The following is a 17036-nucleotide window of genomic DNA, read 5'->3' as shown; positions in this document are numbered from 1 at the left end:
TGTGTTATAGGCCTGTTCAGATTTTCTATTTCTTCTTCTTCTTCTTTTCTTTTTTTTTTTTTTTGGTGAGGAAGACCAGCCCTGAGCTAACATCTGCCAATCCTCCTCTTTTTGCTGAGGAAGACTGGCCCTGAGCTAACATCCCTGCCCATCTTCCTCCACTTTATGTGGGACGCCGCCACAGCATGGCCTGACAAGTGGTGCGTCGGTGCGCGCCTGGGATCCAAACCAGGGCCGCCAGCAGTGGAGCGCGCACACTTACCCGCTACGCCATGGGGCTGGCCCCTCTATTTCTTCTTGAGTCAGGTTTTTAGTTTGTGTGTTTCTAGGAATCTGTCCATTTTGTCTAGATTATCTGATTTTTTGGTGTGAAACTGTTTGCAGTATTCTCTCGTGCTTCTCTTTAGTTCTGTGAGATCTGTATTGGTGTCCCCACTTCTATTTCTGATTGTAGTCAGGTGAGTTGCCTCACTTGTTTTCTTGGTCAGTCTAGCTGATGGTTCGTCAATTCTGTTGATCTTTTCAAAGAACCAGCTACTAGCTTCCTTCGTTCTTTCCATTGTTTGTCTATTTTCTGTTTCATTTGTCTCTGCTCTGCTTTATTTCTTTCCATCTTCTAACTTTGCGCTTTGCTTGCTCTTCTTTTTCTAGTTTCTTAAGGTGTGAAGTGAGGTTGTTGATTTGTGATCCTTTTAAACATAGGCCTTTATAGCTATGAATTTCCCTCTGAGCACTGCTTTCACTACATCTCATAAGTTTTGGTATGTTGTGTTTTCATTTCTGTTTATCTCAAAATATTTTCTAAGTTTCCTTGTAATGCTGCTTCGTTTAAGAGTGTGTGGTTTAACTCTGATATGCTAGTGAATTTTCCAGTTTTCCTTCTATGATTGATTTCTAGCTTCATTCCATTGTAGTTGGAAAAGAAACTTTGTATGGTTTCAGTCTTTTTAAATTTATTGAGACTTGTTTTGTGGCCTAACATATGGTCCATGCTGGGGAATGTTCTGTTTGTGCCTGAGTAGCGTGAGTCTCCTGCTGTTGTTGGGTGGAGTGTTTCGTAGAGGTCACTGAGGTCTGGCTGGTCTACGGTGTTGTTCAAGTCCTCCGTTTCCTTACTCATCTTCTGTTTGGGTGCTCTACCATTATTGAAAGTGGGGTATTAAAGTCTCCTGGGTATTATAGGAGAACTGTCTATTTCTCCTAGTTTTCACTTTATATATTTGAGGCTCTCCTGTTAGTTGTGCTTGTGTTTATAGTTGTTATATCTTCTTGATGAATTGACCCTTTCATCAATATGTATTGTCCTTGATCTAGCTATATAAATCAATATATAGTGTCTTGTAATGGTTTTGCCTTGAAGTCTGTTTTGTCTGACATTACTGTAGCTGTGTCAGGTCTCTATTGGCCGCTATTTGTGTGGAGCATCTTTTCACTTTCAACCTATTTGTATCTTTGGATCTAAAGTGAGTCTCTTGTAGAGGGCATGTTTTTTTTTTTTTTAATCTGTTTTACCAATCTCTACCTTTTAATTGGAGGGTGGATTCTATTTACAGTTAAAGTAATACTTATAAGGAAAGACCTACTTCTGCTATTTTTTTTTTTTGTGAGGAAGATCAGCCCTGAGCTAACATCTGATGCCAATCCTCCTCTTTTTTTCTGAGGAAGCTTGGCCCTGAGCTAACATCCGTGCCCATCTTCCTCCACTTTATATGGGATGCCGCCACAGCATGGTTTGACCAGCAGTGTGTTGGTGTGCGCCTGGGATCCGAACCGGGGAACACCGGGCCGCTGCAGTGGAGCGTGTGCAATTAACCGCATGCGCCACTAGGCCGGCCCCTACTTCTGCTATTTTGCTGTTTGTTTTTTATATGTCATATCTTTTTTGTTCCTCATTTCCTCCATTACTGTCTTTTTTGTGATTAATTGATTTTTTTCTAGTATACCATTTTTATTCCCCTCTCATTTCTTTATATATCGATATCGATATCTTTGTCTATATCTACATATTTTTTTCTTTATAGATCTGTTTCGTTATTTTCTTAGTGGTTATCCTGGGGACTCACAATTAACATCTTAACTTTATCATGTTTGAAATTATACCATCTTAGTTTCAATAAAAAACTCCTCTTCTTTACAGCTCTGTGCCCCAGCCCGCTTTGTGGTGCTATTGTCACAAGTTATGTCTTTATACATTCACTTTAGTCCATTGACTTTATAGTTTATAATTATTGTTTACGCATTTGTATTTTAAGTCATGTAGGAAAAAAGAGGAGTTGCAAACTAAAAATGCTATAAAACTTTTATATTTACCTATATAGCTACATTTACTGTTGTTTATTTTTTTCATATGGCTTTGAGTTACTGTCTAGTGTCTTTTCATTTCGGCCTGGAAGACTCCTTTAGCATTTCTTGCAGGACAGGTCTACTAGCAACAAAATCCTCAGTTATTGTTTATCTGGGTATGTATTAAATTTTCCTTCATTCTTGAAGGATAGTTTTGCCAGATATAAAATTCTTGGTTGACAGTTTTTTTCTTTCAGCAGTTTAAATATGTCATCCTACTGCCTCTGGCCTCTCTGGTTTCTGAAGAGAAATCAACTGTTACTCTTAGTGAGGAGCCCTTGTATGTGATGAGTCACTTTTCTCTTTCTGCTTTCAAGATTCTCTCTCTCTGTCTTTTTTTTGCTTCTGATAATTTGACTGTAATTTGTCTCAGTGTGGGTCTCTTTTAGTTTATCTTGCATGGAGTTTGTTGAGCTTCTTAAATGTGTAGATTAATGTATTTTATTCAATTTTGCAAGTTTTTGACTATTATTTCTTCAGATATTCTCTCTGTTCCTTTCTATTTCTCCTCTCCTTATGCAATCCCATTATGCAAGTATTGGTACAATTGATGTTGTGCCATAGGTATCTGAGGTTCTGTTCGTTTTCTTCTTTCTTTTTTCTTTCTGCCGGTCAGACTGGATAGTTTCAAGAGATGTATCTTCAAGTTGCTGATTCTTTCTTCTGCCTGGTTCACATCAGCTGTTGAACCCCTCTAGTGAATTTTTTATTTCAGTTATTTTACTTTTTAAATCTAGAATTTCTGTATAGTTTCAAAAAAATCTATCTCTTTATTGATATTTTCTATTTGGTGACACATTGTTCTCATACATTCCTTTATTTCTTGAGAAATGGTTTTATGTAGTTCTTTGAACATATTTAAAACAGCCGATGTAGAGACTTTGTGTAGTAGACTAGTATCTGGACTTTCTCAGGGACAGTATCTGTAGACTCAGTCTTTTCTTATGAATGGGTCATGTAGTTCTTTGTTGATAACTGGAATATTAAGTAATGTAATGTGGAAACTCTGGAATTCAGATTCTCTCCCTCCTGCCCAGTGTTTGTTGTTGTTGCTGTTGTTTTTGTGTTCAGTGACTTTTTTGAACTAATTCTGTAAAGTCTGTATTTTGTGTTGTGTGAGCCGCTGAAGTCTCTGCTTGGTTAGCTGATTAGTCAGCTAATGACTTGATAGCGATTTCCCTGGCTGCATGTAACCAATAAGTCTCCCGGTTTTTGCCAGGGGCCTTTGTGTGGGTGTTGGTGCAGGTGTGTGCCACTCGTCCGGGCGGTTTTCAGCTCCACCTTTGCCTTTGCTTTGTGCTTCCACAGAGTCTCAAGGTTAGCCAGAGGCGTGAGTCTAGGGGCTTCTCAGGTGTTTCCTGACTTTGCATGTATTTGTGGCCTTCTAGATGCCCAAAAATGTGCCAGAGCTTTTCAAAGCCCTCTATGGACATCTCATGCCCCAGCTTTTCCTTTTAAGCTCATTGATCAACCTGTTGTTTGCCCAACTGTTATCTGCTACCTCGGGCAGCAGTGATGTTCATTAATTGCCTGTAACTGTTTTCATCAAATGCCCACAGGGAAGTAGCTCTTTGCACTGAGTGAGCTTCTGTTCAGGCTTGAATAATAAATAAAGACAGCTTTGTAAGTAGAGTTTTCCAGGGAACCATTAAACAGGTCAAATAGTGACAATTCACTGGGAATGGGGCTTCGAAAGAGCTCTCGCCCCATTCTTCCCCCATCAGGTGGCTTTCAGGCTGATGATTTTCACTGTGATTGTGGACTATTGGTTTTCAAGTCTACCTCAGAGCTAGAGAGGGAGGTATGAGAGAATTGGGAAAGTAAAAACACCACAAATCTTGTTGTTCTTATTGAGATTCAGCTATTTTTCTTGAATATATGCTCCCCAGATTGCTATAAGCTTCAGTTAATGTACACAGCTCTAAAAAGGTTGATTACAACAATTTTTGCAAGTGTTTTAATTTTATGGAGGAGAGATTTTTAAAAAGTTGTTATTTTGCCATTTTTGCTGATATCTCTTTGAGTGATCTTTAAATATTGAGCCTGCCTTGCATTCCTGGGATTATGCCCATTTGATTGTGGTTTGTTATTCATTTTACATGTTGCTGGATTCTAGTTGATAGTATTTGGTTGAGTATTTTTATATTTATGCACATGAGGAATTTTGTTTTGTAGCTTTCTTATACTGTTTTGTCTGGTTTTGGTATCAAGGTAATGCGTCCTCACAAAATGGATTGGAAAATGTTCCCTTCTCTTTTGTTTTCTGCAACAGATTGTGAAGGATCTATGTTATTTCTATTCCTTATTTAATTTCTTTTTTTAGTTATTTCACTGACAAAGCCAAAGGAGTCATCCTGGGTTAGAGATTTCTTTTTTAGAAGACTTAAGTGATAAAAACATTTTATTTATAGTTATGAAACTATACAAGTTATCTACTTCCTCTTGGGCAAGTTTTGGTAGTTTATGGTTTTTGAGGAATTGGTCTGCTTCATCAATTTTGTTTAATTTATGTGCATAGAGTTGTTTGTAGTATTTCTTTATTACACTTTTAATGTCTGCAGGGTTTGTGGTGATATTCCTTGTCTCGTTCCTGATATTGTTAGTTTATGTCTTTTCTCTTGTTTTCTTTTTTAGTATTGCTAGAGGTTTATCAATTTTATCTTTTCAAAGAACCAGATATAGGTTTCACTGATTTTCTCTATTTTTTTTAAACATCATGATTTCTGTTCTTGTCTTTATTATTTCCTTCTTTCTGCTTGCTGTGGGTTTATTTTGCTTTTCTTTTTCTAATTTCTTAAGGTGGAAGCTTAGATTACTGATTGAAATCTTTCTACTTTTCTAATATATTTAATACTGTGAATTTCCCTCTAAGCACTGCTTTTAACTTTATCCTACAGATTTTGATATGTTACATTTTCATTGTTGTTCAGTTTAAAATATTTACTAATTTTCCTTGAGACTTCTTAGACTGATGTATTATTCAGAAGAGTGCTGTTTAATCTCCAAGTGTTTAGAGATTTTACTGTTATCTCTGTTCTTGATTTCTAGTCTAATTTCATTTTGGTCAGAGAACATACTTTGTACTTTTTCAATTTTTAAAAACTTTCAGAAATATCTCTTGTGAACCACTATGTGGTCTGTGTTGGTGAATGTACAGTGTATACTTGAAAAGGATGCATATTCTGCTGTTGGGTGGGATGACCTACGGATGGCAGTTAGGTCACATGGGTCTGTTCCTCTACACTCCTGAGGATTTCCTGTCTACTGCTTCTGTCAGTTATTGTGATAAGAGTGTTGAAGTCTCCAGCTATAATTGTGGACTTTCTGGGTTTACTTGTAGTTCTGTCAATTTTTGCTTCATGTGTTTTGAAGCTCTGTTGTTAGGCACTTACTCATTTAGGATTGTTATGTCGTCTTTGTAAATTGACCCTTTTATCTGTATGTAATGCTCTCTTTATCCTTAGCACTTTTCTTAGCTCAGAAATCTACTGTGTTTGATATTAATACAAATACTCCAGGGTTATCTTGATTAGTGTTTGCATCATGTGTATTTTTAATTATTTTACTTTTACCTACACTTATTAGAAGTGAGTTTCTTGTAGATAGCATAAAGCTGGGTCATTTTGATCCATTCTGACAATCTCTGTCTTGTAATCAGTGTGTTTAGACTATTTTCATTTAGTGCAATAATTGGTATGTTTGGTTTCAAGTCTACCATTTTATTATTTGTTTCTTTTTCTTTCTCTTGTTTTATTCCTCTTGCTCACCATTGCTGCCTTTTTGGGTTATTTATGATGTTTTTAGTATTCCATTTTAATTTATCTATTGTGATTTTGTATATATTTTTGTGTGGTCCCTAGGGATTGCACTACACTTACTGCCCTCCTCACCGTCTGCTTAGAATCAATATTTTACTTGTCAATTGGGATGTAGAACTTTATCAATATATAGGTCCTGTTACCCTCCCCACTTTATGTTATCAGTTGTTTTATGTGTTATCTTTACTACTGAAAACTTCATCAGATGATGTGATAATTTTTGCTTTCTACTATCAAACGCGTTTTGAAGAATTCAGGAGAAGTATAGTCTGTGTTATTTAGCCAGTGTATCAGTCAGTCCAGGCTGCCATAACAAAGTATGACAGATTGTGTGGCTTAAACAGAAATTTATTTTCTCACAGTGCCGTCGTGGTCAGTTTCTGGCGAGAACTTTCCTCCTGGCTTGCAGATGGCTGTGTTGTCACGTGGTCTTTTCTCTGTGGGCACATGGAGAGCAGGAGAGATCTCTGTGTCTCTTCCTTTTCTTATAAGGACACTAGTCCTATCAGATTAGAGCCCCACCTTTATGACCTCTTTTAACCTTAATTAACTCCCTAAAGGCCCTATCTCCAACACTGGGAGTTAGGGCTTCCACATGTGAATTTGGGGGGAGACAATTCATAGTCCATAACACCCAGATATTTACCATTTGTGTTCTTCATTCCTGATGTTCCAGGTCTTCATATCATATCATTTTCCTTTATCCGAAGAACTCCCCTTAGCAGTTCTTTTAGAGCAGATCTGATGGCAATGAATTTCTTAGTTTTCTTTCATTCGGAGTGTCATTATTTCACCTTTCTTCCTGAGGATGGTTTTGCCAGATATATAATTCTGGGCTGATAGTTCTTTTCTTTCAGCATTGACTGATTTTTGATGAGAAATTCATAGTCGTTCAAATTGTCCCCTACAAATCATGTGTTAGTATTCTCTATCTGCTTTTAAGATTTTTCCTTTGTCTTTAATTTCCAGTGATTTTTGAGTGGTATGTGTGGGTATGGATTACTGTGGGTTTATTCTGTCTGGGGTTTGCTGCACTCTTTTAATCTAGTTTATGTCTTTCACCAAATTTGAGAAGGTTTCAGGCGTTGTTTTTGGCTTTTCTTTTTCTAAACTGCACTCTTTCTCCTCTCTTTCTAGGACTAATGACATAAATCTTAGTCCATTTGGTTTTATCCCAAAGGTTCCTGAGGCTCTATCTAAAACTTCCCTTTCTCGCTGGTGTTTAGACTGGATGATTTCTGTTGATCCATCTTCAAGTTCAGTAACTCTTCTGTTGTCTGTATTCTGCTGTTGAGCCTATTCAGCGAGTTATTTCACTCATTATATTTTTCCACTTAGGAAATCTTCACTTGATTCTTCTTCACATCTTGTATTTCTTTGTTGAGATTTTTTGTTTTTCCATTCCTCTCAAGGGTATTTGCTTTCACTTTTTGGAGTATTTTTGTAATAGCTGCTTTAAAGTCTTTGCCAGATATTTCCAACGTCTGTGTCTTCTTGACGTTTATATCTGCTAATAGTCTTTCCGATGGGTGTGAAGGGGGAGTTTTATGGGTTCTTCACGGGCCCAGTGATTGTGGATTGTGCCCTGGGTGTGGTGAACACTATATTGTGAGACTGGGTCTTCTTACATCCCATGGGGAAGATGGAATTTTTTTAGCGGGAAATTAGCCAGGTTGAGTTCAGGCTGTGGGTTCCTGCCAGCCTTCCGTGGGTTCTGTTTCCAAAGGCTTTGCAGTGCAGTTTGGATCTGTCGTGAACATGCCCACCTAGTGGTCAGTGTGGCCCTGGACAGTGGCTTGCGTCCTAGTTCAGGGCTCAAAGTCCTTGGTGGGCTGATGAGGGTCAGATCCACTCACGCATCGCTTGGGGGTGAGCCCTGGAGTTCCTAAGTGACCTCTGTGGCCACGTTCCCAAGCTTCTCCCTCTGCAGTCTCTCTGGGACCCTGAGAGTTCCTTTTCAGGTCCGTAGTTGGAGCCTAAGGTATGCTGCCTGCTTCCCACGGCACCACCTGTGTCAGAATCGGTGATGGGGGGACAGAGAGAAAGGTCAGGGGCTCACTCCTCCCTCCTGGGACCAGAGCTCCTTCAGGTGGAGAGGAATGTGCCCTTTCCTCAGAGTCTTAGGGTCTTAAATCTTCATGGGCTGAAGTGTGAGAGCATGGAGAAAAAGTAGAGTGTCTTCCACTCTCCCTGAAGGGGGTTCCCTTCCCCACACCTTGTAGGAGAGCTGTGGAGCCGCTTCTGGATTTGGGCTGCCCTGTGTGCGGGCCAGGGGAAAAAGGTGGAATCACTTTTGGTTTAGTGGGACTTGGAATTCTGTTTTTTCCCCCCAATCCACCTGCTATTACTTACTTTGAGAGCCCTCAAATAGCTGCTCTGTGGCCTTGTAGCTGCATTCGGTGAGCAAGACACGGTGGAGTGTGCATGCCTAGAAATGGAACCACCCGTAGATGCTTTTGTAAAAATACGAGTTTTAATTTGTATAACTATGCAGACGAACCCAAACCTTGCATTTCTACTGTGGGATAAATCCTAAGCATCCTTACAGTGATATTTGTAATTCATTCAGGTGAATTTTGAAGGCAGACCACTGTGTAGCTGGGGACCTCATAGGGTGGACTCAGCTGTGGGGTTAGAGTGATCGTGGAGGGCTCCCACATGCTTCCTCCCCAAGTGCAGCCATCGGTACACCATCTCAAACACACACACATACATACATGCACATTTAAACACACACATATATGCTGAGAAACATGTACATATATATACACATGCATAGACACACACACAAATATACACACACATCCAACACACATACACACTCACAAATATATATGCCACAGACATGCACACATACATGCACATTTACATAAGCACACATGCACACACATTTAAACACACATACATGCTCACAACAAACATATATACATGTGTATACATACACACATACATGTATTTAAACACACATACCCACTCAAAAACACACATATACACACACATAGACATGCACACACATACATACACATACAGTCATACACACACCCCACACACATATACATATAGACATGCCCACACACACAGACATACACACACATGTATACACATGCACAGTGTGACCAGGAGTGATTTGGGGACATGTATACAAGGTGCACAATTCCCCTCAAGGTTAGTCTGAATTCTTCTGTGAAGTGAACATCAAAAATAACAGAGACCTGGTGCAGCTATGCCCTGGAGAGTCTGGAGCCACGAAACGAGTGGCAGGTGCTGTACTCTGCCGTCTGAAAGGTGTGTGTGACTGCTGGCCATGGCCGTGGGGACAGTTGGCCGTGGTTGGGTGTTATCTGCTTTCACGTGGTGGAGTTTGTGAGGATTCGTCGGTTTGCAGAGCACCCAGTGGTAGCCTCACCGGTGAAGAGATGAAGATGAGAAGTGGTGGTTTCAAATGCAAGAGTGTCGTCGCTAGGAGAGCAGATGTGGGCAGGTGCACAGGTGGGCATCAAGTCCATGAGAAGCACGTGGACTGTTGTTGAGGCCCTCATGTCGCTGGGACCCATCTGGCCCCCAAGGGCATCTCACTGCAGAGGACTTCCTCTGGACGCCCCCTTGTAGCATCCACTGAGGGGAGTGGGCTCTTGTCCTCTTGATTCTGGTGTGGGAAAGCACAAGTGACCCGTTTAGATTTGGGTTTTGTAATGACCACTCTGGCTACACTAGGGAGAACAGATTTGGATACAGGGAGACCAGGCAGGAGATGCCCAGCCTGGAACAGAGGCCGTGGTCAAGGGGATGGAGAGGGAGTTGGGGGTGGAGTGGAGAGAGTGGTGGTCAGGTGGGTGTGGGACTGAGAGAGAGAGGAGACGCAAGGCGAATTGCAGGCCTGGTAGATGCATAGATGGAGAGGCCACTATCATGGATGGGGCAGGTAGACGGGGGCAGGTGTCCTGGGAGGAGTGGGTGATGAGCCAGCATGGGTGCCTTTGACTTCCAGGGGGTGGTCAGCTGTCTGGGCATGGGCCTCGGTCGATGCTGGGCTGGAGGGAAGACTTGGGATTTGTTGACCCATTGGTGGTGGGAGAGGCTGGGCATGGGTCGGGGAACCTGGGGGAAGAGGCAGCCTGGAAGGAGAGAGTATTCCCTGGGACACATTGAGGGAGCCAGGACCACAAAGGGAGAGGTTCAGAGGGGCAGGGGAGAACCCAGGGAAGGCCCTGTCGTGGGGCCAAGAGAGGACTTTCATGCAAAGGGTGAGGCTAGGGTGCTAACACCACAGAGAAATCAGCAAGGCAAGGGAGGAGTTGAAGGATGGGCCCGTGGGCTTTGGTGAGGTGAACCTGAGGTGAGGAAGCAGACACAGCCGGCGTCTGTTGCTGTTTTCCAAAGCCTGGCTTTGAGGTGGTGGAGAGAGAGCAGAGGGGAAGGCCCACTGCGGCAGAGGCCGACCGTGGCCCCCGGAAGCCCCATCAATCACCACGTGGATTACTGGGTCATCCCCACTGCCTGCTGTGCAGCCACTTGCCCCACATGGTGCCAGGTCCTTGAGGATGAGCAAGAAGGAGACAGCCAGCTGGACACTTTGTCTTTTCCTCCGTGAAAAATACATTTAAGGCATAAAAATAGAACCATTTGCATTTTGGACACAAATGCATTTTTTAGAAAAAGATTAAAAATCCAATTCAGGGGAGTTCAGAGCTTCTGCCAGCTTCCACTGGGAAAATAGAGAGGTGTTCCTGAAGCACAAAGTCCCTAGTAGATGAAATTGAATATTCTCCTGTGGAAAAGCAGAGTTAAAAACGCCCCATCTGGATTTCTGGTTCCAGCAGTACTAGAGACTTCTATAGTGTGAAACTCTCCCACCATGAACATCTGAAAATGTGGGGCACAAGGTAGCAAAGTCAGGTTAGGTTAATACCTGAACTTGCAAGGAAAAGAAGGGAAGTGTCCAGGTCCTGGAAGGGAAGGGGAAATGGGAGACTAAAACAGTGAGATGATAGAACAACAATCTGAAAGAGTAGTTAACATAAACATATTTACAATGATTAAAGAGATATGTGGGACACTTGAAAACATAAGAAAAAAGTAAAATACTAGGGAAAAATGGGAAGAATCAAAGAACCAAATGAAACTTCTTGAATAGGAGATACAACATTTGTAATGAACAATTTAGTAGAGGGATAAACAGCAAATTAGATGTAGCTGGAGAGAGAATTTCTGAATTGGAAGATGGATCTGAGGAAATGACTCAGAGTGACTCACAAAGAGATAAAAAAAAAATAAGAGATATTGCTGAATATGGAGAAGAGAAACAGAAGGCCACACATATGTCTAAAGGGATTTCTAGCAGAGACTAGAGAGAATGATGAAGATAAAATGATGAAAGGAATCATGCAGAGAATTTTTAGCATGATAAAAGATATGATTCTGAAACTTCAAGACCCACGAGAAATAATGGGAAATGTAAAGAAAATAAATTCACAGCTAAATGCATCATGGTGAACTGCAGAAGGCCAAAAACCAAGAGGAGATCTTAAAACCACCAGAGAGAAAAAAGTTTTATGGAACAACAGTTATCCTTCCTGTAGATTTGTCAGCAGTAATGAAGAGCACAGAAAAAGGGCATAATCTCCCAAGTACTGAGGGAAAATGACTGTCAACCTGGAATTCTCTATCCAGCTAAACTATCGTTCAAAAGTCAGGGCAAATTAAAGACTTTCTCAGAGAGTAGTTGGAGAGCATGTACTGTTCACAGAAACTTGCTGAAAGAATTACCCACGGACGTACTTCATAAAGGAAATCTAGTCTAGAGCAACAGAAGGGGTCCTAGAATAATGTGCTGTGATGCAAAAGTAGTAAGTTAATGAAAACACGACATCTGACCTCCAGGCCGAGGATTGGACTCCACCACTGGTGACTGGCCTGCTGGGAGCTGTGGACCACGTTGGCAGCCCTAGTATCGCTGTTCTTGTGACTCAGGGATATGGTGCATTCTTGGTGACATTGCATAAGAATGTCTCCCTGAAAATACCTGTGCTTTGATGTGCTGGCCTCAGATCGTGCCTCCATTTGTTAAGATAATTCTGAAATCACCACTGATAAATAGATGCCAGAGCCTAAATTGTAACATATACCAACCTGAAAATTATTGAATTGGGAGCCTTCAGAATCTGAGAACTAACCTGTTCCCTGCTTTCTGCATCTTCTGAGTGTCAACTTCTCTCTGTTGAGAAAGCCAGGGCAGGGCAGGCATTGTAGTTTTGAGATCCAGAAGGTAGGCTCTCATTCAGTTCTAGAAATTTTATTGTCTCTGACCCCGTGTCCCTCCTCTCCCCAGAGCCCATGGTGGTGTTTGCCAAGGATCAGCCGGTGCGCAGGAAGGTGCAGGCCGAGGCAGGGGCGAGCGCCACGCTGAGCTGCGAGGTGGCCCAGGACAAGACGGAGGTGTTGTGGTTCAAGGACGGGAAGAAGCTGAGTGCAAGCTCGAAAGTGCACATGGAGGCCAAGGGCTGCAGCAGGCGGCTGGTGGTGCAGCAGGCGGGGCAGGCGGACGCTGGGGAGTACAGCTGCGAGGCCGGGGGCCAGAAGGTCTCCTTCCGCTTGGACGTTACAGGTCAGTTCTTGGGAGGGGTGAACTGGCCTCATGTGGAGGTGATGAAGGACTGGCTCACAGCCCAGACAGAGCTAGTGGTGTCTCCATTAGTCCTGGGGGGGCTGAACTGAGCTGCATGTGTGTTCTGGTTGGGCTGAGCTGGGGGCGAGGGGAACGATGGGTGATGACCACAGGTGGGTGTGGGATCTGATCGCCACACTCATGCTCCGTGGTCTGCATCTCTGTGGCCCACACTCGCACTCCGTGGTCTGCATCTCTGTGGCCCACACTCGCACTCCGTGGTCTGCGTCTCTGCGGCCCACACCCGCTCTCTGTGGTCTGTGTCTCTGTGGCCCACACTCGCGCTCCGTGGCCTGCGTCTCTGCGGCCCACACCCGCTCTCTGTGGTCTGTGTCTCTGTGGCCCACACTCGCGCTCCGTGGTCTGCGTCTCTGTGGCCCACACTCACGCTCTGTGGTCTGCGTCTCTGTGGCCCACACTCACGCTCTGTGGTCTGCGTCTCTGTGGCCCACACTCGTGCTCCGTGTTCTGCGTCTCTGTGGCCCACACTTGTGCTCCATGGTCTGCGTCTCTCTGTGGCCCAGGCAGACAGAGGCGCAGGTCTGGCTCTGGCTGTCATGGCCAGGCATCTCCCAGCTTGCCCCCGTCTGGCTCTCCTGCCCCGTGCCTGGGCATGGTGGGACAGAGTGGGAGAGCAGTGCAGGCCTGGGGCGCTGTGGGCCCTGGTGGGGACGTCCTGGCTTTGATGGTGTGGGCTGTGCCGGCTCTGGGACCAGGCATCAGGCATGTCTGAACAGGGTCAGAGGTGTGAGGGCTGGCTGGCTGTCAGCTGTCTGCACGCACAGCAGGTCCAGAGCATGCAGACCCGGCATGCGCACAGGAAGAAACCATTGTGCACTGTCCTGCAGAGCTGTGTCACCTGTGGTGGCCCTGCCTCGACTGTCACTGGGCCTGGGTCCTGCAGCACGAGCCAGGTCTGGTCAGGGCCTGACCCTGTGTCCCTCCCTGTCCCCAGAGCCCATGGTGGTGTTTGCCAAGGAGCAGCCAGCGTGCAGGGAGGTGCAGGCTGAGGCGGGGGCCAGCGCCACGCTGAGCTGCGAGGTGGCCCAGGCCCAGACAGAGGTGACGTGGTTCAAGGACGGGAAGAAGCTGAGTGCGAGCTCCAAAGTGCGTGTGGAGGCCAAGGGCTGCAGCAGGCGGCTGGTGGTGCAGCAGGCGGGGCAGGCAGACGCCGGAGAGTACAGCTGCGAGGCCAGGGGCCAGAAGGTCTCCTTCCGCCTGGACGTCACAGGTGGGTTCCTTGAGGTCTTTCTTTCGTTCCTCAGGTTAACTTTTAGGGAGTAGGGGATGTGTGGAGGGGCCGCCTAATGGCCTGTTTTCTCACAAAGCTTCCCAGGTGGTGCTAGCAGATATTGATTATGTGCTGAGGGCTGGATTTTATGAAGTGTCAAGTGTAAACTTCACAACAACCTTGGGAGGAGGAATTCGGGTTATTCTTATTTAATATAAGGCACAGGGAAGTTCTGTAACTTGCCAAAGTTCACACAGGCAGAAAACTTCAGAGCCAGGATTTTGGCCCAATATTCTGGGATTATTTATTTTTTTCTGCCTGAAGAACTCTGTCATCAGTATTTATTTTAGCAGGTCTGCTGTGGCTCTAATATTTTTGCTTGTTTAAAAACATATTTCTTTTGCCTTCAATTATTTTGAGAGCTGTTTTCTCTGGGTGTCAAATTACAGTTCAGAAGCTCCTCATTTATATGGTAAAAATTTTAAAGAAACACTTCCATTGTTTTCAAATTCCATATTTTCTTTTGAAACATCAGTTATCAGATCTATTACGTTCCTTGAGAGTTATGTTTTGGGATTTTTTGTCCTGTTGCTTTTAAGATAATTGCTTTTGGTTTCGGTTTTCAGCACTTTTACTTTGATGAACCCAGGTGTGGTTTTCTTTGTATTCATACTGGTTGGGGTTGCAGAGAATCTTGAGTCTGTGGGTTTATGTCTTTCGTCAACCGTAGACTGTATTTCCCCACAAGTCTCATATGCATCTCTCTTTTTCTCTGCCTCTTAATTCTTTTTCTTTCTCTGCTTTAGTCTGGATATTTTCCTTTGACCTGTCTCCCAATTCACTAAGTTGTCTGTTCTGCTATATCTAATGTGCTGTCAAACTCATCTATTGTGTGTTTACTTTCAGTTATTGTATTTTCAAGTTATATAATTTTCATTTGATTAATTTCTTATAGATTCTAGACTCTGCAGTAAATTTTTCATATTTGATATATTTTCTTTCTTTCATATTTTAAAAAATATTAATCATGGCTATATCATGGTCTGATAACCATAATAACTGGATCACCTAATATCTGATGATCTGACTGATATTGCCTTTTTTTTTTTTTTTTTTCTCTTTACTCCTCTCCTTGGCATGCCAGCCAAGTTTTGATTGACTGTTAGACCTTGTGTGGGACACTTGTTGAGTGTAGGTGATCCTGTCTTACTCCAGAAAGAGGATCAGTCTTTCCTCTGCTAGGCAGGGAGATGATGACTCAGAGCCTCAGTCCATTCCAGGACCGTGCTGATTCGAGGCTGCGTTGTGGTTTTTATCAGGAGCATCCATTGCTGTTTTGCCTCCAATCCTGGGCATAGTCCTCCAGGGATTTCTGCAAAGTGCATGGGCCCTCCACCAGCAGACACCCAGCTCTAGTCTTTGTCTCCCTGGTAATGCAAGATGGTGAAAAGTCTGCTCTGGTTTTCTGCTTGGCCTCTTAGTCCCCTGCCCCATGCAGCTTCAGAACTCATCAGATGTCTTGAGGGGAACGTGCCTGAATGGGGGGCTCAATTCTACATGGTTCCTTTTCCCTGAAGACTTGGCTCCTCAATCTTCAGTTTTGTCTCTGTCCACATGTGTCCACAGCATTGCTAGTTTTCCTGTTTCTTAGTGACAGCCCTGTGCCCAGGTTTTCGTTGTCATGCCATACCCAGAAGCAGCAGTGCCCTGATGGGAAAGCAGGTACCCAGTGTGGCCCCACATCTCTGAGCAGTGTCCGTTTACCTTCCTCACTCACTTCACACCTATCCCTGCAGGAGAGCCCCAGCCCTAGCTTTCATCTCCGTTAGAATGTCTCCCCTCGGCTTTCATCAAAGCTGCCTCCATTTTATCATTTAGCCCTCCACCTAAACATCACTCCTTAGTGACGGCTGCTCTGATCACTGAATCTAAGTTGCCAAACAGTCCCTTCTCTCTGGCATGTCACCTGTTTGTTTCATCAGCACCCACCACAGCGTTACAGCATTGTTGCCACGGTTTGTATGTTCGTTTGCCTGTCTCTCTGCTAGAAGGTAAGATCTGTGAGAACAGAGACTGCTGCTCACCGTCGCATTTCCGGCTTACCACCATAGTACCAGCACATAGTGGGCCCTCCTTTGACAGTAGTTGCATCGAAGATTGAATGAATGAATGAGTGAATGAATGAATGACTGCATCTACAGTGTGGAATCTCTGAGATCCTGCGTGTATTCATTTGAGTTTAATGGAACATGTATGATTATTAACGGTTGAGATGTCAGGTGTTGGTGAGGATGTGCAGAACTGGGGCTCTCACACTGCTGGGGGAAGGAGTTGGTACAGACATTTTGGAAATATCTACTAAAGCCAAATGCAGGCCTACCTACATCCAACAGTTCCATGTGCCCCAAAGATACGTACAGGAACGCTCATAGCAGCTCTACTCATCGTCTCCCCAAATGGGAAACAACCCAAATGAATCACAAGAGGAAAAGGAAAAATACACCATGGTGTTCATGCAGCGGAGTCCAATCTATCAATACAGAGAGCCAGCTGCTGCCAGATGCAGCCACACGGAGGGATCTCACAGATGTTGTGCTGAGTGAAAGAAAACAGACTCAGAAGCACATGATGTGTGATTGCATGCATGCGAAATCACAGAACAGGCTAAAGTAACTGCTGGTGATGGAGGTTAGAATAGTGCTTATTTTGGGGGGTGGTTGGCAGTGAGTGGGGAGCTGGGAATGTTCTGGTTGTTGATGTTGTGGTTGGGTGGGAGCAGGTACACCTGCACTTCATTGAACTGTCCAAGTAAGTGAGCGCACTTTACATGTGAGCTATACTCAGAAAAATGGAGAGTAGTTTGTGGAGTCATACCGTGTCCCAGGCTCTGGGGATATAAGAGTGAATGACCCAAGCTGTCCACAGAGGGGACCGTCACATGGGAAGGACAGTGAACTTCAGTGACAAGTGCTGGAATGCC

The 17036-nt window shown here is 43.8% G+C and overlaps 1 protein-coding gene across 1 annotated transcript in view; it reads left to right on the top strand.

Moving 5' to 3' along the window:
* OBSCN (obscurin, cytoskeletal calmodulin and titin-interacting RhoGEF) overlaps positions 1-17036 on the top strand; it is a 143032-nt gene that overhangs the window by 13884 nt on the left and 112112 nt on the right. The window contains exons 10-11 of the mRNA XM_087430249.1: positions 12490-12765; positions 13781-14056. Of these exons, the coding sequence (XP_087286375.1) occupies positions 12490-12765; positions 13781-14056 (552 nt within the window). The remainder of the gene's footprint in view (positions 1-12489; positions 12766-13780; positions 14057-17036) is intronic.

Source organism: Ceratotherium simum, chromosome 4 (genome assembly GCF_057802395.1).
Source record: "Ceratotherium simum simum isolate JZ-2026a chromosome 4, ASM5780239v1, whole genome shotgun sequence".
Lineage (NCBI taxonomy): Eukaryota > Metazoa > Chordata > Mammalia > Perissodactyla > Rhinocerotidae > Ceratotherium > Ceratotherium simum.
Note: the sequence above shows the minus strand (reverse complement) of the source record. Positions and strands in the feature narration are given on the sequence as shown.